Source organism: Camelus bactrianus, chromosome 13 (assembly GCF_048773025.1).
Source record: "Camelus bactrianus isolate YW-2024 breed Bactrian camel chromosome 13, ASM4877302v1, whole genome shotgun sequence".
NCBI lineage: Eukaryota > Metazoa > Chordata > Mammalia > Artiodactyla > Camelidae > Camelus > Camelus bactrianus.
In genome coordinates, this window is record NC_133551.1 from 79,458,735 (window position 1) to 79,479,780 (window position 21,046).

General features: G+C 61.8%; 3 protein-coding genes across 7 annotated transcripts in view; 1 reads left to right on the forward strand and 2 right to left on the reverse strand.

The window, feature by feature from the left end:
- Positions 1-420: 420 nt before the first annotated feature.
- RNF223 (ring finger protein 223) lies at positions 421-3,930 on the forward strand. Its single transcript, XM_045518649.2, has 2 exons — positions 421-1,120; positions 2,604-3,930. The coding sequence occupies exon 2, from the start codon at positions 2,613-2,615 to the stop codon at positions 3,375-3,377; it is 765 nt and encodes a 254-aa protein (XP_045374605.2). The 5' UTR covers positions 421-1,120; positions 2,604-2,612; the 3' UTR covers positions 3,378-3,930.
- Positions 3,931-4,690: 760 nt separating this feature from the next.
- On the reverse strand, positions 4,691-18,332 carry LOC105071204 (tyrosine-protein phosphatase non-receptor type 11). 2 transcript variants are annotated; one of them, XM_074377765.1, is made up of 14 exons: positions 17,595-18,331; positions 11,326-11,448; positions 10,137-10,334; positions 9,069-9,255; positions 8,872-8,991; positions 8,549-8,662; positions 8,293-8,389; positions 7,967-8,052; positions 7,428-7,583; positions 7,137-7,268; positions 6,262-6,416; positions 6,084-6,151; positions 5,674-5,992; positions 4,691-5,527 (listed from the first exon to the last, which is right to left on the reverse strand). In XM_074377765.1, exons 1-14 carry the CDS (start codon positions 17,606-17,608, stop codon positions 5,473-5,475), a joined length of 1,824 nt encoding a protein of 607 aa, XP_074233866.1. In that variant the 5' UTR covers positions 17,609-18,331; the 3' UTR covers positions 4,691-5,472. The 2 variants fall into 2 exon arrangements, with proteins under 2 accessions (XP_074233866.1, XP_074233867.1); XM_074377766.1 differs by lacking the exon at positions 8,549-8,662 and having other exon boundaries at positions 17,595-18,332.
- Positions 18,333-19,303: 971 nt separating this feature from the next.
- The window catches only part of AGRN (agrin), a 33,157-nt gene continuing 31,414 nt past the window's right edge, over positions 19,304-21,046 (reverse strand). For all 4 annotated transcript variants that reach the window (XM_074377777.1, XM_074377775.1, XM_074377774.1 and 1 more), the window contains one exon: positions 19,304-20,726. In XM_074377777.1, coding sequence (XP_074233878.1) covers positions 20,569-20,726 — 158 coding nt within the window. In that variant the 3' untranslated portion in view covers positions 19,304-20,568. The remainder of the gene's footprint in view (positions 20,727-21,046) is intronic.

Consider the following 21,046-nt stretch of genomic DNA (forward strand, 5'->3'; position numbering starts at 1 on the left):
ACATCCTCCATCCTGGCCCCCACCCTCAGTCCTCATGCCCTCACCAGCCCCTAGCCTGGCTTCTGCATAGATTGGCCCTGTGGTCTGCTAGGACCCCAGGCTGACTGGCTGGAACTGCTCCCCTATCCCCAGGAAGATTTCCGGATCCCCTGGCAGGATGGGGCTTCCTTGGAGTCTCTGCCCTACGTGTGTAACTGAGGGTGCTGCCACCAGGCACTCACCTAAAACAAGTTTTTGTAGCCAGGCTGGTCCCTGACTCACCCCTCGGGTGCTCCCAGCCCTGACCTCTCACCCTATACCCTGGACCCAGAGCAGGGAGTGCCCTCCTGGCCCCCGAAGGCTGCAGGTGGGGAGGGGTGGGTGGGGGCGGCAGAAGCCCAAGTTTTGGGGGCTGTGCTTATGAGAAGCCATATGGATGAGATGGGGCAGGACGGGGCTGCTGGGGGTGATGGGGCATCAGTGAGATCACAGGTGGGCGGGGAGGACAAGCTGAGCTGAATAGGGAGTGGGGAGGCTCTTTGCAGGGACCCTCTGGAAGGCTCACCCAGGAGCTAGGTGCCACCACCTTGGACAGGGTTGGTGAGCAGATTTCTTTCTGGAGGGGCTGCTCAAGTATCTCAGGGTCCATAGAGGTAGGGGAGAGGTTTTATTAAGGCATCCAGCTGCACCCCAGACCTGCCCAGACTGCAGAGGCCTACACTGACCCCCAGCCCCACCCCAGACTCTGATCTCTCACTTCTGACTCCGCCCTCGGCCACTCAGCCTGCCAGGGAGAGGACAGAAGGCCAGCCAATCCCAGAGGCCCCAGGCCGCGCCCCGGCCAGCAAGATCCCAAGCGAGTATATAAATACACCTGCCAGGAGCCCACGCCCAGAGGACTCACACCTGCCTCAGACAGCGCTCCACACCTGCAAGGGCACACCCATTCCCCTGTGCTCCACCTGCCCCGCACCGCTGGTGACGGCCAGCCCTGGAGAGGAACACCTGCCAGCTAGAGCTCAGGCCAGCCCGCCCCGGAGGAGAGGGAGCCAGCACTGCTGTGACGGGAGGGCTCGGGGCCTCAGCCTGGCAGAGCCAGCCAAGAGGGCCATGCCCGGGCCCCGCTGACCCCAGCGACCAGGTAAGGCCAGCTCAGCTGACACTACTTCTCATCTGTACAGGCTCAGGGTGGGATACCTCCCTGGACAGGTGGGGCCTCAGTGCCAAGGAACTGGTTATGTGGCGTGCGCTGGCTAGGGGAGGGCAGCCCGAGGTCCCCCCAGACCTTGCTGAGGCTGTCACCTGGCCTGCGGCAACTACTGCCACCATGTTGTGGTGACATCTCATGCTGCAATGCCAGGGGCACTCAAAACATCACAGTGATGTCATCGTGACTCACAGTGTTCACCGTGAGTAGGCAGCAACACCTGAGCCTTAATGGCACGCCACTTCGAAGTCATCCTGCCAGCTCCCCTGGACTGACCAGCAGCTCAGGGTCAGGTCCCCTCTGGGGGAGCCTCCTTGGCTCCATGACGTCACATGGCCCCTTTGGGTTGTCCCAAAGGCCCTGGCCGCCTCTGTCCTCCAAGAAGGTGATGGGCAAGTCAGGACCCACGTGGCTGCCTGGGGTGGAGACCTGGGCCCAGTGGACAGGCAGCAGGCAGGTCGCCTGAGCTTCACCAGGGAGATGGAGGCCGGGTTTCCCATGGAGAGGGGAGTCGGTAGGAAAGAGGACAGCCCACCACCTCCTAGACGGCAGCTGTGGCTGGTGTGACCCTCGGGGTGGTAGGCCAGCCTAGAGAGGAGGGCTGGGGCTTGTCCACCTACCACTCCCTCGCTGCAGGGCATTTCCAGGCCCTGAGGGCCGGCACCAAGCCCTCCTCACCAGCCAGACAAGCTTGCCCTGCAGGTTCGGGCTGTGGCTGTGAGGCAAACCCCCTCCTCAGGCCGTGGCCACCATCCCTGCTCAGGCCCTTCCCATCTCCCGCAGCCTGACCAGCTCCAGCCAGTTCCCAGATCCAGAGTCTTAACACCTCCCCTACCCAGCCAGGCCTGGTGCCCACCCTCACACAGCTGCCCACGGACTTGGTGTGCACCAACCACATTAGCTGACCACTGGGATCCGTGTTCAAACCCACTTCACCTGACCCAGGGCCACACCCCTCCTGTGAGAGCCCAGGCCCCTCTGGCTGTTGCCACCCCCGTCCCCGGCTACCTTTTCTGCGTGTGTATCACACCAGCCTGGCAGAGCCCAGAAGTAAATAGTACCTGTGGTGGACTGTTGTCATCACCTTTATTTCTGCCCAGTGGCATGGCCAGATAGGCAGTGAGCACATGGCCTCCATCCTCAGACCCGCTCTAGGCTGGCCAGGCTGGGACACCCCCAGGATGCTCACACCTGACTCAGCATGTGAGGAAGTGGGGAGGTCAGGGTTACAACTTGAGCAGAAAGACCTTAAGCCAGGGACAGGCAGGACTTTGTGGAGGTGCCCACAGGGTGGGCAGTGTCCTTACAGGGACCTTTGGGACCAGTGCAATAGAGAGGGACAGAGGGAGAGCAACAGACTGACCTTGCAGGAAAGGGGCAGTCGAGGTCACTCACAGTGGTCTCTGTTGTCCCACAGCCTGGAACCATGTCATCAGGCCCACAGGTGTGGCATATGGCCATGCCGCCTTCTGGCAGGAGCAGCCCCAGAGCCGCAGTGCCCAGGTCCCCTGCCTCGGCTGGCAGCCCCAGGTCCCCCGGCACCCCTGGCTCAGAGAAGGTGGCCTCTCCTCTGGAGTGCTCCATCTGCTTCTCGGGCTATGACAACATCTTTAAGACGCCCAAAGAGCTCTCCTGCACCCACGTCTTCTGCCTGGAATGCCTGGCACGGCTGACGGCTGCGCAGCCCACAGGCGGGCCTGGCAGCGAGGCTGTGCCCTGCCCGTTCTGCCGACAGCCCACAGCTGTGCCTGCTGCCGGGGCCCCTGCGCTGCGCACCAGCCGCCAGCTGCAGGCCAGGATGCCGGCGCACCTGCGGCGGGAGGAGCCCGTGTGGCTCGAGGGCACCAAGCTCTGCTGCCGCCCGCCGCCCTCCGCATCTGGCCTGGCAGCGCCCAGCTTCGTGTGCGTGGACGTGGGCCTGAGCAAGCCCGCTGAACCCGCCGTACCCTCACCTGCCCCGGGCTCTGCCCACCATCGGGGCCGCCTGGCCCGCTGCTGGGCGCGCTGCGGGGACTGGAGGCGCGTGGCGCTCATCACAGCGCTGCTGCTTGTGCTCTTCTGTGTGGTGCTCTGGCCCGTGAGATGCGCTCTCAAGACCGGGAACCTTCGCTGCCTCCCCCGACCCCAGGCTGCCACCACCGCCACTGCTGCCGCCACCACCTTCTCGCTTGGGTCCCTGGCTGACAACTAGGGTCATCACCGCCACCCCAGCTCCAGGTGTGGCTGCCCAGCCCACAGCTGGGGTCATGGGATGTAGCAGCTGTCTGGGGTCCAACCCTGGGATCCCAGAGGAGCCCCAGTATCTCTGAGGCACCCACACCCCATTTGGCTCACCTGCCCCTGACTCTCTGGGGCCTGGTCCTATGGGGTGGACAAAAAGTTCCCCTGAGCTTCCAAGAATCATAGATTCCTAGGGACCCCAGAGGCCACCCCCATAACTCCCATTTTGCAGGTGGGGACACTGAGGCCCAGGAGCAGCAGCGTGGCGGGGCCCCTCCCTGTACACTGAATCGTCTGCAGGCACAGCCCCTTTGCTGAAAAGGGAGAGGACTTGCCATCCTTATTTCATTTGCACATTTCACCCATGGCTCCCTCCCCAGAGTCCTTCCCCAGGCAGGGCTGGCCCCTTCCTTGGGTGACCAAGGGGACAGAGGGAAGTGGCAGGGAGCCCAGTCCCTCAGTGCTCATCCCACCTGCTGAACTGTACATTTTTAAATAAATTATTTTGTACCCGCAGTTGGTAAGAGGTCTTCAGGCTGTGTGTCCTCCTTCCTGTACCACTAAACCCTTTCCTCCAGAAAAGCTCAGTCTTCCCCTGCTGCAAAGACCCTCAGTACAGAGGATACCTGCACTGGCCTGGACTCCTAGCAGCCCCTAGGTGGGTGGCCTCAGGTTCTAGGGGGTCCAACTCCTGTCCTCTCTGGGCTGTGGACGGGCTGGAGCAGTTCTGGACTTGGTTGGCCCCCAGGGCTGGGAGGCTCCCCCAGGGAGATAGGGAGGGTCCAGAGCACCTGGAGCGGGTAGGACTGGTGTAGGGCCTTGGCCTCATCCAGAGTCCTCCTCCCCATCCCCCACCGTGGTCACACCAGGCTGCACTCCCCAGAAGTCATCCCAGAGGTTGCTAAAACCAGCGTGTCCTGGATCCACAGACCTCAGGGCCCTCTGGCAGACCCTCCCTGGGCCAGGTCTGGCTGGTGAAGCAGCAGTGTCTCGAGGGATGGGCGGGAGTCCTGCCAACCCCCACCCCGAACCCCACCTGGTTCTGCTATCGGCCTCAGGAATCCTGCACCACCAGGTTGGCATGGTGAAGAGAGGCCAGGCTGGTCTGGCTCGCGCAGGTCTTAGCCTTCTCATCCTTCACCCCAAAACCCAGGACTTCCTGCTCCACCCAGCTGGGCCTCTGGCTGGGGTGGGGAGAGGGCACAGGGATACCCTGGGGAAGCTCGGCCGAGCTGTGGGGACTCACATGTACCCTTGCCCCAGGCCCCTACAAGGACACAGAACTGAGAACAAGGCATTTTACTGAGGATACCACAAAGACACAGGGCCATCCGTGTCGGGGGTGGGACCACAGGCCACATGCCAGTGACATCACAGCATCACACACCAGTCATGCACACAGGGAGCTTTGCCCTCGTCACACGGGCGTCACATGAGCAGATCATATACTGCCTCATTCAACAAGCATTTATCCACACGTGACCTCAGTGTGATGGTCTGGGCTACATCTGGTCAAGTCAGGAATTGAGCCACTGCCTGGGCCACACCCCAGACCACTGCTCTGGGCAGGGCTGAGAAGCAGCTCCTAAGGGATGGGTGAGGGGGGTGCCCCGGATGTAGGGGAGCTGGGCACAAACGCTGGTGACACAGGTCCAGGACACGTTGGTACTCACTTGCCGGCCACTCAGGTCCCACATACAGGCTGGCACTCAAACACTTGGCACACACAAGGTCACACGTGCTCGGCGAGCCGTGCAGGTTGTCACTGGTGGCCTCCCACGCAGAGACAAACCGCAGCCCTGCCGCCCCTCCTCCACCTTCCCCTGGGACCCCCAGGAGAGGCAGTGACACCGGATCAATCGACCGCCCTTCCCATTTCTGGGCGTGCAGGCCTGGTCAGGGAGGGTCTGAGCGGCAGACCCGGGACCCCTTCCCCCGCGCTCCAGGATGAGCTCCAGTCTGCACTGTCCTAAACACAGCCCTTTCGAGGAATGAGGGGGCCGGCCTGGCTGGGCGCTGCCTCCTCGCGGTTCCAACCTCACTCGGGGCGTGGGCACGCGGGGCCCTCATCTCCCGAGGCCCTGCAGGTTCTCGCACACGCGGCCAGAGGCCTCTGGTGTCCTGCGAGAGGAGACCGAGTTCCGCGGGGGCCCACGCGAGGCCACGCCCCCTCGCCCTGGCCACGCCCCCAAGCAGGGGCCCGCCCCCGAGGCCTCCCTGCTCCCGGCCGGGTCACTGCCCGCTCCGGTCCCCTACGCCGTACTCACGCCGCCGGCGCCTGGGACGGCGCGGGCCCGGGGCTACAGCCAGGGTCAGCGGGCGAGGCGCCCACACTCAGGGAGTCGCGCTCCTCCGGCCGCTCGCGCTGAGGGGCGGGCCCACTGGTCACCACGGTGATGCCCGCGCAGGCGCCGCCCCGGCCCGGCCCCGCCGCAGTCTGCTCGCTCAGGCGCAGCTGCTCGCCCTGGATGTACCGCCGCAGCGCTAGGTACACGAACTTGTACTGCGCCTCGGTCTGCACCATCCCCGAGCGCTGTCGCCGCACCAGCTGGATCGTCTTGGGGACGTCAATGTCGCAGTCCAGCCCTGGGGACGAGCGCGCTCAGGGCGGGGCGGGGCCGGTAGGGAGGGGTGGGAGGGCGAGATGAAGTGGACGGGCCAGCTAGGGGCGGCTCACCCTGCTTGCGAATGAAGTCCACCAGGATGTCAATCACAATGATGGTGCCAGTGCGTCCGATGCCCGCGCTGTGGGGACAGACCAGGAAGCCTGTGACCAGCTGACAGGACAAAGCCGCGGGCACCTTTCCTGGTCGCACCTGAGCCGCTGGCCCCGCCCCTCCCCGTCCCGATCGCACCTGCAGTGCACCACCATAGGTCCGGCCCCCGGCACGCTGCTCTGGGCCCGGTTCACCTCGTCTAGGAAGCCGAGGACTCCCGCGGGCTCGGCCGGGACCCCGTGGTCCGGCCAGCTGAAGTACTGATAGTGCTTCACTGTGCGCGCCGACCTCTCCTAGGCAGGGCAGGATGGTGAGCTTCAGCCTGGCTGGTCTGGGAGGGTCCCAGACTGGCCGGGCCTCAGTGTTGCTTCTGTGACCCTCGGGGTGGGAGAGGCGCAGGGAACGAAGAGGGACTGGAGGGAGGCAGGCTGTGGCTTAGCGGGGTTTCCCAAGGAGTGACCAGCCGGGCCCAGACTGAGCAGGAGGGAGTGGTAGGAAAAGATGGGCCATCAGGCCCAGGTAGCCCCAGGTGACTTAGGTGCCTGGGGAAGGGAAGACAGATCATCCACAGGAGGGAGCAGGTTTCTGGACTCTGAGTTCTATTTGGGAAGGGCCAAATGAAGAGAGCATGCAGGACGCCCCCCTAGGTGGTTACACAGGGGACTAGTGCGGAGGGATCTGTGCCTGGGGTAGAAATAGGCACCACTGGCATATAAAGGAGGCCACAGGTGCTGAGATGGTCCAGGGAAAGACCAGAGGGAGAGGCCAATGTGGGTGTGAGGCCACTCTGGAGCCAGGCAACTGGGGTTGAGAACGTGCCCATCTGGGAACACTGTCCAGGAGAGCCCAGGCCAGGACTGTGCCCACTGGGTTGAGGGCTATGGAAGCCACCAGGGCCAGCAGGGTTGGGTGGAGGCAGGGCCAGCATAGGGCCTCCTCACCCCAGTGCAGACCTGGGGACTTCCTGACCACTCTGACTCTGGCCCCACACCTCCTGTGCCCTCCAGGCTCACCTGGTCTGGCCGCCACACCTGCAGCTCCCGCACACAGTAGCCCTGGGCCTGGTACTCAGCCGCATTGCACACGCGCAGGCGGCCATAGTCTTGGCTGCCATGCAGCTCTGGCCAGTATCGGAAACACTTGTTCTGGGGGAGTGGGTGCATTGCATCAGCCGTGCTGGAAGACCACCAGCATCCTTGCCCCTCAGCCCTGTGGGGCATATGCGGGTCTCTCCAGGGCCCTCCCTGCTCCCTACACAAGGGGTGGGGGTGGGAGGAGGGGGGGACATGAGGCTGAGCCCCTACCCGGCCTCGCTCCACCTCCCTGGTGGTCATGACAATGACACGTGTGTTCTCCTGGTACACCATGGCCCAGAAGGCAGCCACCGTGGTCTGCAGACAGCCCTGAGTGGCGATGTACACCTTGCCCAGTCCATGGCCTGGCTTCTCTTCTGGGTCGCTCTGAAAGGAGGTGGGGTCAGCTGCCTGCTGTTTCCAGGAATTAAAGTGCCAGAGGCCAAGTGCAAGGTGATGCAATGACATGCAAAGTAGCCCAGGTGGCTCACACACACAGTCTGCCCCACCCTAGGCTAAGGAGGGGTCAGGACCAATATTTAGTTGCACAGGCTCAGAGGACCCCTCTGAGGACCCCTTGGGGACTGCTGCACCCCTCCCCCTGAATATCTACTGTTGTGCCAAAGTCCCCAGATCACTGGGGGCCAGCAGGAGCTCCAGGCTCATAATAGGGGGAGAAGGTGACTGTTATGTGGCCAGACATGGCCCCAGATGCCACATTTGATCCATGCAGGGCCACGTGTGCAGCTGGCCAACCACACCTCACTCACATCCACCCTGATGTAGTTGGCGTTGATGTAGTCAGCTCCAGGCACACTGTCATCCACATCACGCAGGATGACTCGGGTGGTATCAACTGGGAAGGGGAAGATGCCACTCAGGTCTCCAGCAGAAAGGGGACACCTGAGGACCCCACCTGCCTCCTTGCCCACTGACCCGTGGTAAGCAGAGACGAGAGATGAAGGGGCAAGAGGGGGCATCACACCAGTGGTGGGAAATGACCCTGCCTCCACCCACGAAGGACCCTCTGCCAGATGGGCCCCCGAATGTGGTGGGTGGAGCCCTGGCCCCCATGGCCCCTGCCCCTGGCCCTCACAGGGAAGGATGTTCTTGTATCGGTTCTTGGGCTTGTTCTCCAGCCGCTGTCCCTCCTTCCGGGGATACAGGAGCCGGCATTCCTGCTGCTGTAGCATCTGGGGGTGGGGAGACGGGGCTTCAGCCTGGAGCCTTGACCCTTTCCCAGAGCCCTCAACACCCACCCCACGCCCCCTGACCCGCACTCCTCTGCTGGCCCTTGCCACAGCCCCAGAGGATGGGAGTCTGAGAGGGGGCAATGAGCAGCAGGCAGGCACCTCGAACTCCTCCCAGAAGCCCTGCTTAGCCTTCCCGCTGGCATCGGTGGCCTTGCTGAGCTCCTGCACACGGCTCTCAATGTTTGCAGCGCTGATTCTCGTGGCCTTGAGGGGCTGGCAGGGAGGGACCCGTGTCCAAGCTTAGCAGGGTCCAGAAGACCCCACAGTGCCCTGTCCCCTGTATCCTTCCCCTCAGCGACAGCGTCCCAGCACTGCCTGGTGCCCTTTTGCCTGGGTGAGGCTGTGCCAGCATCTCTTGGCCTCCCCCACCCCGGAGGAGAAGCACACTCTGGACCCCAAGGATCAAATGCCTGGGGGCATACCTGCTTGAGGTGAACCACGGCCCCCGAACTCTCCACCATGGGGTTCTTCTTGTAGCATTCCACCAGATCTCCCAGGGTGTCAAACTGCTCCCCTCCTCCCACGTCGTACTTCCCATCTGGCTGTGGGGGCAGCAGTGAGGGGCCTGGCTGCTGCCCCCTCCCCTGAGTCACACCCCACCTCAGCTGCCACCTCCCACCTGGAAGTGGATCATGATGTGGGTGACCTGTGGCTGGCGGTCCGCCTTGTCCAGATGCTGTGTGAGTACTGATAGCACAAAGTCCCCAGGTTTGCTCTGACTCTCTCGAACCAGGAAACTGCCTAGATGTCCCTTCTCCATCAGCAGCTTCTCAGCCTCCTTGCCAGACAGGTGCCCGTGGTACCACCTGGCCCAGGGTGGCACAGGTGAGGCTGGGGGCCCCGCCTGGCCAGGTCAGGGGCCCAGACCTATACGTAGCCAAAGGCTTTGAGACACAGACACCACGAGAGATGCAGGCTGTCACAACAGTCATCCCCAGCCGCACATGTCTCATAAACAGGCCATCCAGCTCTTAAGCTTCTGGGAAAATAGTCTCGTGGTGGATGATGATGATGGTTTGGACAATCTCATTTGTGTGAGCCTGGCAGGACACTTGACCCGTGTTTCTAGAACAAGCATCAGTGTAGGGGTGAAGCAAATGGCCAGGTTATAAGGGTTGGTCGTGTTCTCATCACTGCACAGTGAGAGATGACTGAGGAAGGCAAAGAGATACCTCTTCACTATAAGGGCCCTAGGCGTCGGGGGCCCAAGCCAGCCTCAGTCGGCCCTGCCCTACCTAGAAACCGGCAGGAGGCAGGACAAGTGGGCCCTGCAGGGCCCCAGAGTGACCACCAGGTGGCAGCCTGGTCCTCAGTAAGGAGGGGCAGTTGGTCTCCACAGACCAGCTCCACCTGCTTCCTTGGTAGATGCAGCTCTCAGGCCTCCGCAGAGAGGATGGGAACCCAGAGCTGGAGGAATCGCTCACCAGGTCACCAGCTAGGAGGGCAGGGGTGAGATCGGCTGCAGAACTACGCCTATGGCCGGAGCCTGGGACCTGGAAGAAATGAGGCCCCCAGAACTCCAGGGGAGGGGGTGCAGGACACTCCCTCACCTTTGCTGTGCCCAGGACGGACCCTGAGCCCTGGGGGGCAGAGGACGCCCAGAGGCCATCTGTTCCCTCGGATACTCGAATGCACACGTGTGCAGACAGACACAGGGGCCGGGCCAGACACAGACCCAGTTGCTCACCGTTCTGACGTGGGGTCCTGGCAGGCCAGTGGGTGCCGGAGCTCGACAGGGGCCCCGCCGCGCTCCCGGAGCAGCCCCCAACTCTGGCCTGTGTAGTGCTGCACCAGCTCGGCCAGCGTTGCAAACTTCTCCCCTCCGTACAGGTCGTAGTAGTCGCCGGTGCTCTGAACCTTGATGTGGGTCACCTCATCGTGGCGCCTGGAAGGGCCGGTGCACCAGCCACCATCGGCAGCCCTGTCCCGCCCACCACCCTCCTTCCCATGGCCACCCTCAGCTTCTAGAACAGTAGCTGGGATTTTCCCGCCCTGAGGTCACGGTCTCTGACGTCCCCTTGCCAGGAACAGCCATAGCCAAGGCCAGACCCCTCCACTACAGCTCTGTGTCCAGCCAGTGTCCAGGCCCCACCCTGGGTGGTGGGCACCCCACTCCCACTGCCGTGGGGCAGCCAAGACTGGGCTTGCCAACTCCAGGCCTGACTCTCCCTTGGCCCGGAGGCCAAGGCTAGGGCAGCCCCTCATGGCAGGCTCTGCCTCAGCCCAGACCACCTGTCCAGGGGCTCCCGATGATGGGGGACTGTCCCTCAAGACTGCTTCCCCCATGTGTCACAGTGCGGCCTGGGAAGCCCCGGGGAGGAGCATCTGTCTCTCCAGGGTGGGGGATCCATCCTGAGGGCTGACCTCAGTCCCACCTGCTGCCTCAGTGTTAGCAGAAATCTGGAAAAATCTGAGCCCTTTTGGAAGCCCCCCTCCCTAGACCACAGGGTGGACATGGGCCTGGCTGTCCACTCTGCTGGTCGTGGCCCCTCCTGCTCACCCTCCCCCACACAGTGGACCCTTCATGGGCTCTGGCCAGACCCACAGTGGGCGGCAGTGGGCAACAACCCCAGGAGATGGGAGCACTGAGGCCCCTTAGAGAGCTGGGGAGGGGGTGTCCTGCCGATGCTCCACTCATGGAGCCCTCCCCGAAGGCCTTTCTAAGTGGTTCCCTCCTTCCTGGAGGCCACCTGGCCAGGAATACCATTCGTCCCACAGAACCAAAATCTCATGTGTCTAGCCCCCAGCAGGGGCCCCCACCCCGGGAGGACTGGGGAGCCGGATCCCCAGCTGTGTTCTCAGCTTCGGGTGTGCGGACCCCTTGAGGTCTCCTGGGGTCTCAGGCTGGTTCACACCTGGCTGCAGCACTCACCCACCTGACTGACAGGGTGAAGCCCCCTGGGCAGCTCTTGCTGGGTCTTGCCAGGAAGCTCCCGTGCTGGCCCCTGGACAGGAGCAGCTTCTCCGCCTCAACTCCGCTGATGCGGGGGTGAAACCACCTGGAATGAGGACGGCAAGCTGGTGCCCCCGAGGGCGGGCGGTGCTGGGCAGTGCCGGCCACACCCACTCTTCATCCTGGCCGCAGCAGCAGACACCCCCTATGCCCGTGCTGCCACCCTGCGCTCACTGCCTCCTTTGGGCTGTGCCCACGGGGTCTGAGGCCCACAGGGAAGGAGGTGGGGCTGTGGGGTCTCAGGGACACAGATGAGTGGAAATCTCCCACAGTGGCAGGTGGGCAGGACAGGGCCCCTCCAGCACCCCCACAGGACGCCACCAGGCACCTCAGCTCAAACCTTCTGGCTCAAACCTCCTGTGCCTGGCCTCTCCCTCACCCACAGCCGGCCCAGCTCAGCCAAAGGCACCAAGGATGCCCCAGAGACGCCCAGGGTCCCCCTCCCCTCACAGCCCATGGGCAGACCCTTTCGGCCCCACCACTCCCAGTCCTGGCCACCTGAGGGACCCTAGCACATCGTGTCAGTCACTTGGTCAGCCCCCCAGAATAGGAGAACAGCCCATGGGCCCACGACCACCTCCCACCCCGTCAGCACTCGCCCTTCCTACCTGCCAGCCTCAGCCCTTCACCCACACCAGGGCCTCTGCCCCAGCCGTCCTCACTCCCGGCCACTTCCCGTGACTTGGGGACCCATCACCTCACTCTTCGATGCTTATTCTGCCTTATTTTCCTTCGTAGCATTTGTCACCTCTTTGACATATATTACGTATTTATTGGCTTGTCGCATGTCTTCTGCTTGAGATTGAAGCCCCACAAGGGCAGACACTGTGCAGCGTGTACCCAGGGCCCTAAACAGTGCCTGCGTGCTAACAACTGGGCTTGAATTCAGAAGTAAATGACTACTGAATGGGTGGCGAGTGGTGGGTCAGCAGGTGGCTGGTGGCTGGTGGCTGGTGGCTGGGCTGCGTGAGGGTCTGGGCCAGGGAGGCCCAGAGGATCACCGCGGGTCCTGCGGACTGCAGGGCCCGATTCAGGCCGAGGCAGGTGTTGGTGGAGGACCAAGCGAGGCGTCCAGGCTAAGAGGACTCAACCCCACCCACACCCTGGGACGGTCCTTTACAGCCCCCAAGGGGATGGGGGTACAGCTCAGGGCTGCACGTGAGCCCACGTCTGAGAGTACAACTGCTGTTTTCTTTGCCCTGGTGTTTTCTGTCTCAGTGCATCTCCCTATTAGGGCAGGAGTTTCCGGGCCTCGATTCAATCACACTCATGTGGTAGTGCCAGAGCCCCTCAGAGCACGGACCCCTTTGCAATCCCCCAGCATGACCCTGTGGCGCTGTAATTGGCCTTTCACTGGCAACACCATCTCCCCCAGGGTCACCAAGGGTCACTGCAGGAGGAGCTTGGGACACCTGGTTGAAGTGTGTCCCCGGCTCACTGCACAGTGACACATGGTGTGGGGGATGGTCCTGCCCAGTCCTGCACCCAGAGGGAAACCAGGCCTCCAACTCCAACTCCACTGCCTTGCGTCCCCAGGCCCCGACCAGCTGTTTGCAGTCATAACCTGGGCACAAGTGGGGTGGCTGCTGTGCCCTGGGTGGACCCTGCTCTGCCCCCACAGCTGCCCCACTGAGGTCCTTCCGGAATGGGAATCAGATCACGTCTCTTGTGTAAAAGCTGTCCGCTTTCTTCCCTCTGGGCCCTCCCCTCCTCCCTCCACCCTGTTCTCAGGCCTCCTGTGCCCTGACTTCAGCTCCTGTCCAACACCGCTAAGGAGCCATCCCCCTGCACAGTCTATACTGCGCTGCCCAGTACGCAGCCTATGGCTTGTGTGGGGTGTGCCCGTGAATGGATTACAATTCAGCAGAATCCCAATCCCAGTCTTGGTCACAGGGGCCACGTTTCACTGCTGAAAGCTGCTGTAGCTGGTGGGGACTGTTGACCGCAGTGGTGGAAACATTTCCACCACCACAGAATGTTGGTCAGCACTGCCCGTCTTCGCCTGAGTCCCCACAGCCCTGAATCCTGGTGCCCCCCAGCCCCACTGAGACTGGGGCTCACAGGTTCTCACCCGCCTCCTGGGGCCGGTGGTCAGGCCTCAGTCCTCAGCAGCATCTGACACGGCGGATCATGCCTCCTTCTAGAAGTGCGACCTCCACTCTGCTGTTCTCAAGTGTGCACACTCCCCTGGTTTTGCACCACATCCGACTGGCGTCCTCCTCCTCTTCTTTCTGGCCCTATAATGTCAGAGCCCCTCCCCTGTGACCTACACATGTCTACACATCCACACACCATCTCAACTCCAGCCCTGCCTGGGCCTGAACTTCAGACTCATAGACACAACTCTTCTCAGCATCTCTGGACAGGTACCAGCATCTCTATCTTAAAATCTGCAACATTCAAACCTCCTGATAACACCCTCAAGCCCCCGTTCTTCTGCACAGTCCTCACTCCATGAAGGGGGCCACCACCTCCCCGTCACTCAGGTCCTGCCCGGAAGTCCTCCAGCACCCTCCCAACCTTGCCACCCTCTTGCCCTGCCTTCTAAATACCCCACAGCCAAACACTTCTCCCAGCACCCTGGGGCCAGCGGCCATCAGCTCTCGCCTGGACTATAGTACTGATTCCAGGTCCCTGGGCCTCACCTCTGACCCTACAGCCGAGCCGTGGCAGACCCAGGGATTCTCAGAAAATGGAGATCAGAGCCACTTAAACCTCGCCAGTGGCCCTCTGTGGCTCTCAAGACACCAACATGCCTGGCAGAACCACCACCGCAAATACCGTGTTCTCCATCTCTGTTCCCTGACCTCTCCCCTCATCTGGCCACTTCCCACCTACCCCTGTGACCATGGCTCATACTCCCTCCCTGCCTGTTTCCTGAGAGGTCCTTCCCAGTCAAGCTGCATCACTGCTCCACCTTCCAAATGTGGCACCGGTTAACAGCAGACAGGCGTGTACATGCTTCTGTGTTCACCTGTCCCCTGTGCCGTCACCATTATACGTTAGCCCCGGGGAGGACACACTCCATTCTGACTTCTGTGGCTCCCCAGGGTCCACATATTGGTTCACAGAGGCCCAGAAGCTCAGACAATGTGCCCAGGGCCGCCCAGTGCTCCCACTCACACTCTCCCTGGGGGAAGTAGGGGTACTACCAGCCTGGCACTTCCTGGGCATGTTTGGGGCCTGGGGTCTCAAGCTCTCTCCTACAGGAGGAGGACCCAGACCTGGGGGCAATTTTGGTCGAGTGGTCTGGCAGGTGAGGCTGCCAGGGAAGACTTCCTGGGGCAGGAGCTGCCACAGAATGACCTCCAGGTCCAGTCACAGGAGAGCAGGTGAGGTCACCAGGAAAAGGGTGATAGCCTTGTGCTGTCTGAGACACTGCAGTGGGGGTGGGGGGACTAGAACCAAAAAGAAGGCTTCTGGCCGCCCCCCACCCCAAGCCCATCCACCCATTCTGCTGAACCACATCCTGTGCCCGGGTGCCCCTCCCCCGGCCCCAGCAGCCACAGACTCCAGTCCAAGGTGGGCAATGCCCAGAGTGTGGGGGCAGGGATAGAGGGTGGAGACCAGCATCAAAGCCACAGCAAGGGGTGAAGGGCACAGTGTCTGTCCTTTCCAGGACTCTCATTCCTACTTTTCATCCCTCTCTCCTCCACGCAAACTGCCCCTGGGTCTATCAGGTGGAAATCTCTAGGGGTGGGACGTCCAGAGAGGGTGCAACGGCTCACACCACTGCCCTCTCACATACCCGACTACCAGGAGCCAGGTTCCTAGAAGGTCAGCTGGCTGCCCCTGGCTGAAGGGGTGGAAGGAGGTAGGGAGGCTGCAGGTCCCCATTTCCAATCTCCACGCCCCCTCTGTGCCCAGGGCTCAGAGCCATTTCTGTGCTGAAGGGGTCCCTGCTCTGTGGTAGGTCAGTGACTCAGCTCTGCTGTGGTGACATGGGTCAGGCAGAACCGGGAGAGAGCCAGGTGGGCTGAGCAGGGCATACTGGGCTCTCCACAAGTCTAACAGCCTGGGCCCAGCTGAGTCCAGTCAGTGCTCAGGAGCCCAGGGACAGCCCAGGTTACCTAAGAGATCAGCCTAAACCCACTGGCCACTGTCTGGTCCAGCTTCCTTTGTGGCCTTGGTGTCCCATCTGTATGGCACAGCTCCAACCCTGGGACTCTAGGAGACCCAGTGAGCATAGCAGCCTGTCAACATGCTTATGCACACATGGGACAGGGGCTGGACACACCTGTAGGGAAGACATTGTGATGGTGGGAGATACACAGGCCAGTGGAGAAGGGTCCCAGGCTGGAATTCCAGGGCTGAGGGCCCCAGAACACAGTCACTGTCCTTCTCCATCTCCCTGTCCCCCAGCCCCTCCTCCGAGGAAACTCAATCAAGGTCTGTCCTGTCTGTGTAGGACCAAATTAACCAGAGACACATTTTCCTCTCCAACTTTGAACAGAGAGGGAACCTGAGCGGGTTCAGCTGTACCCTCCTCTTCCTGTGGACCCAGCTTCCTCCCAGGCACCAATATCTTTTATTTTATTTTATTGGGGGGTAGGTTTTATTTATTTATTTTTGATGGAGGTACTGGGGATTGAACCCAGGACCTCGTGCATGCTAGGTAGGCACTCTACCACTGAGCTATACTCTCCTCCCTCAGACACCAATATCAACACATCAAACCACAGCACTCTGGCAGGACCATGCCCAGCCCTGCCCACAGCACCAGAGTCCTGGGTGAGTGATGCTGATGGAGGTGCACACTGACCCACAAACCACAGGGCTACAGGAAGGGGCCAGAGGGTGGGGGCAGGCATGGGGGGATGAGCTTTACTTAGGATTTGGTTGGGCCTGCCCAGGCCTGATAGGGGTGTGGGCAGGGACCCAGGGGCCAGAGGAGTGACAGTCCAGATGGTCATCACAAGCTTGGGCGGGGAGGGTTGGCAGGGGCAGGCAGAGCCCCACCCGGGGCTTTCCCAGGTTGGCCCAGGGTCACATGCACATGACATGGATATGGCTTTTTCTGAGCACCAGAGATGCCTAGGAGACAAGCAAGAGTGAGGCTGAGGGGAGCCAGACGGGTCATTCCAACCAGACCCCAAAATGCCCTCCTCCCTGAGCTCCAGCTGGATGTTAAACCTTGGAATCACAGGGCTCTGGGACTGACAAGTTCCTAGAGATTCAACCCACTTCCACTATTCCTAAGCCTAAGAGGGCCCTTGACCCTGCCAGAAGCCACTGTGCCAAGCTCACCACACCCTTGGAAGGATTCTGCGACCCTCACAGCTGAGGCACTGCCTTGGGCCCTACAGATCAGACCTTGTCCAGTCCCTCACTGATCTAGGGAGTCACTCAGGGTCTTAGGGTGACCCCCTCCAATGACATCCAGCCTCATCAAGCCCCAGAGGGGTGTTCTGGATGTGCCAAGTGCCAGGAAGCGGTGACATGCATTTTACACCTGAGTAGCTCCCCACTGACACCCATGCCCAGCTAGAGTCTGAGCTCACATGCATGTGTGCACACACTCGGGGAGCTGGGATCTGGTAGAAAGGGCAGAAAGTGCCCCTTCCTGCACACGTCCCACCTTCCCTCTTCATGGAGGCCAGAAGCTGGCTCTCACACACACCCCAGGAGCTTGCTCCTAAGCCTGGCCTTAGGGGGGTGTGGGGGAGATGAGCCTGTGGAGGGGGACTTGTCTTTGCAGGGGCCACATCTAGAGGGGGAGACTGAAGCCTCCAGGATACCCTCAGTTTCAGGCCTGGAGGAGGCGGGATACCCTGCCAGGCAGAACACATCTCTAGTGGCCAAAAGGGAGCCTGAAGCAGGGCAAGGAGTCCAGGGGAGTGAGAGAGGGAGCGTCTGCCTCTGACCTGACACATGCTGCCCATGCTAGGCTCCAGCCACTGCCACCTAAGGACACAATCCGTTCCCTAGGGTCAGGGTACCTCTGACCCCCACCCAGGCCCAGTAACCCTGATCGAAAAGAGTCCTTTCCAGCCTCCTGAGTGAGGCTAGGCCTCTCTGGCGCGGGACACAGGTATCCGGTGGCCCTGGCTCTGGAGGTGGGTGAGTGTCAGAAGGTCAGGCCTGGAGGCCACCGGTCAGGAGCGGGAGACCCTCCCGGCCCTGTCTGCGCCCGTCAGCTCTAAGCCCATGTCGTGGGGTCGTGGCGTCGGGCCACCAGGTGGCCAGGCTCACCTGCGCGAGGTCATGTCTGCTCGGTCTGGAAGCTCTGGCCGGGGCCGAGGAAGCCACGCCCACAAAGAGGACCCGCCCACTGGAGCCCCGCCCACAACGGGCCCACTCCGCCCACAGGGCCACGCCTACCTGGAGGCCCCGCCCCTCCCGATCTCTCTTAAAGGCCCAGCGCCCTCATGTCTCAAGACCCTGGGAGACCGGAATTAAAGCAGCAGGTCCCGAGGGCGCCCTAGGGGTCACACGACGTCCCGGGCTCGGAGAGGGAAGGCGCCGGGCGGCTCTGGTCCGAGTGGCGCGGAAAATGATAAATTACGGGTTCAGTTCATGTGGGCGCTTTCCTTCCAAGAACCTTTCCGGCTCCGCCTCCGTTCTCGGGGAGAAGGGGCTGTGGTCCCCGCATTCTGAAGGAGGGGCTCGGAGCTAGATGAGGGGGCGGAACAGATCCCACCCGCCCCGCGTCCCACGGGGGACCCCAGACGAGACCCCAGAGGGGCGGAGGTGGGAGCCCACGTGATAACCAGGTCTTTCCTCTTACACCGTCCTGGCTTGGGGCTGCCTTCCTCCCTCCTCCCCACCTCTGCGCCCTACCTGGTCGCTACACTTCCTAAAAGATGCAGACACTCCCTTGATCTCAGGGCCTTTGTCCTGCTACAACTGCCCCCACCAGGCTAGCTTGTCATCCCCATCCTGCCCCCACTGGACAATCACCTCTCATGAGCCTGTCCCTGGGGCTCCACCCTTCCATGCCTGGGCTCCTAACCTTGGGATCCCCATTAGGTGTGCCAGGGCCTGCCCAGGCCCTGCCCTCTCACCCCCTCGCCCAGCCCCTCTGGCCTTTTCAGGAGTGGTACACCAGGGCTTAGAGCCTTCTGCTGCTTGCAACCTCTGATCTCAAATCCCCACCCACCAGTGCTGAGAGCAGGTCAGCCCTCACTGCCCACTGCTCTTCCTCTTCCTCACCCTCCTGACCACCTGAGGGTCCTGCAACCTTAGCACTGGTTGCCCTGAGAGCCCCCTCCTTCTGGAAGTATCAGCTCCCAGAGCACCCTCTCCTGCTCCTTCCAGCTTCCAGTGCCACCTTCTCGTTGACCTCCCCATCTGGGGGCCTCTTCTCTCCTCACTTAGCACCTAGCAGAGCCTGCCTACTCCCTCATGTGCCAGGCCTCAGCCCAGCCTCCCCTCTGCCTGGTATCCCATGGCCTTCTGCACTCCATTCAGGTGGCCTCAGCTCCTCCAACTTAGCCCCTCCAGATGCATCAGGGTGCCTCAGTCAGTGCCTCCTCCACCCTGTGTCCAGCCCAGCACAGGACCACCCCACACCCCACCCCCTATCCTCCCTGTTTCCCCTCCCCCCATCCCATCCTGGCTCCCCCTCAGCCCGCTCTCCGCACAGCCCCTCCTCCCATACTGTGTTCACAGACACACAAAACAGGCTGATATGTGTGCAGACACTCAGGCACATGCACCCGTGGCAAGACCTGCAGTCCTGAAGGAGGCTACCAGGAGCTCACCCATGCACAGCAGTGCACACTCACTGCATGGGGTCTCCTTACCAAAAGCAGTCCCCCACCCCATCGCTGGGACCCTCCTCCATCCAGAGCCACCTAAGGGAGCAAGAAGCTACTGTAGAGAAGAACCAGCCAGGTGGGCGAGTGCAGGGCCAGGTGGGGCTGATGGCAGTGGTTTGTGGGTACACATGCAAGCACCTCTTTAAAGTATTCAGACTTTATTTCACGGCAATTGACACAGACATGGACTGGAGTTAGTAACAGGACATATGAGGCTCCCTCCAGCTTCTAAGCCAGACAGCCCAGGCCTGGCTGTGGGAGGGGCTGTGGGAGGCTTGGGGCTGCCACCCTGACCAGGACGGGACACAGGCAGACAGTGGAGACCAGACCAGATGAAACCTAACATTGCAGTTTAAGGCATTTTTGGCTTTGCAGCCATCTCTGCCACTCCTACACCTACCCCTTGGCTTTGGTCAGCTCCTGGTCATTCCTGGATAAGGACAACCACTCCTTGCACTAGAATTGGAGAGGTTTGCTGTGTAGTGTCCTCAGCTGCCCTCAATCCAGGACAGGAAAGACAACAGCCCCACCACCGCAGATGTCAAATAAAATCAATACATAAAGACTGTGGTTGGTGGTCAGGACTGGACATGCCTCCTTGAGAGAGGATGCCTGCAGCCCAGGTAAGCAGGCAGTAGATGTCAACCATACCATACAGTAGCCCCGCTCCCTCTCGGGCTCCTTACAGGGAGGGAACACAGCCATGCTGAGGGTGGCTGGATGGATGGGCAGGGCCAGCTGATGGCCAGGGTGCCCTGAACAGGCCTGGGCCTGGCCTCCACTCTCCAGTGCCTTGCGACTAGTGGGCACAGCTGGAGGGAAGGGTGCAGTGTGGCCCCAACAGTGACATTTTTTCCAAGTCACAGTATTGGCACAGGAGGCCCTGGAGGGGCTGGCTCTGGCTCGGCTAGCCCTGGTGAGGCTAGCCCCAGCGGGCACATGCTGGAAGGAGGAATGGCTCAGGTGGGACCCCCAGAAAGGCCTCATGGAGCCTGCATAGAGGAAGGGCCCTCCTGCTCTGTGGACACTGGTCTCACCAGATGGAACATAGGCAGCGTGTATGTGGGGTCTGCTGACAGGCCGGAAAACACGAGGGCCAACACGAGTGGACACATGGGGAAGGCACAGCCCAAGAGGCCAGGACACGGTGTCTTGAGGCAGAGGGGCACATCCCAAGACTGCCAAGTGAGCCAAGCCCTCCACGTGCCACATCACCTCCACCCCCATCACCCCGAGAGTCCCTAGGCACCAAGTCTGTCTCTGCAGCTCGTCTGCCTGGATAGGAGGGAGGTTGGGCCAGCAGTCCCTCCGGCCAACACATGGGCAAGGAAATCATATCAAAACAGCAACAAGTTTACAAAAATAGAAAATAATTACAGCAGGGTAGGTGGTGGGTGTGGTGTGGCTCACAGGGCAGGACAGGGCCGAAGCTCCGGCTTGGTGACGGCGTCCTCCAGCAGGTGCAGCGGGCGCCGACCCACCACCACGTCCCGCAGGCAGCCCACGAAGCCCGTGCCGTAGGCCTTGGGCAGGGCCTGGCCCGCAGGCAACTTCTCCAGGCCACCTACAGGAACACAGAGGAAAGCTCACTAGGCTACGATTCAGTGATGGGCAGGCAGGACACTGGCAGGCAGAGGGGCCCACTGCACCTGAATGGCCAGGCGAGTTACTTGGGGGCTGTCAGGGCCTGCAGGGACCAGGTAACCTGCGGATGTGCTCCAGCCTCCTGGCCCCACACCGCCCTGGGAATTATAGGGGCTAAGACAGGAGGGGAGAGGGCCCCACCCCAGCCAGCCTGTCTGCTGTCCTGGGTGGGGCTGACACAGCTGCCAGCCCCCGGGGATGGGATCTGTCTTTCAGAGTGCCTGAGACCCTTGGCTGACC

Bases quoted from the DNA above. Each gene is read 5' to 3' on its own strand.
- RNF223 (XM_045518649.2), top strand. From the start codon at position 2,613: ATGTCATCAGGCCCACAGGTGTGGCATATGGCCATGCCGCCTTCTGGC.
- LOC105071204 (XM_074377765.1), bottom strand. The intron at 10,335-11,325 runs GTGGGTGAGTGC...CGGCCCTTCCAG, and splicing joins GGCTTCACCCTGTCAGTCAG to GCGCCACGATGAGGTGACCC. The intron at 7,584-7,966 runs GTGAGTGAGGTG...ACCTCCTTTCAG, and splicing joins CCAACTACATCAGGGTGGAT to AGCGACCCAGAAGAGAAGCC.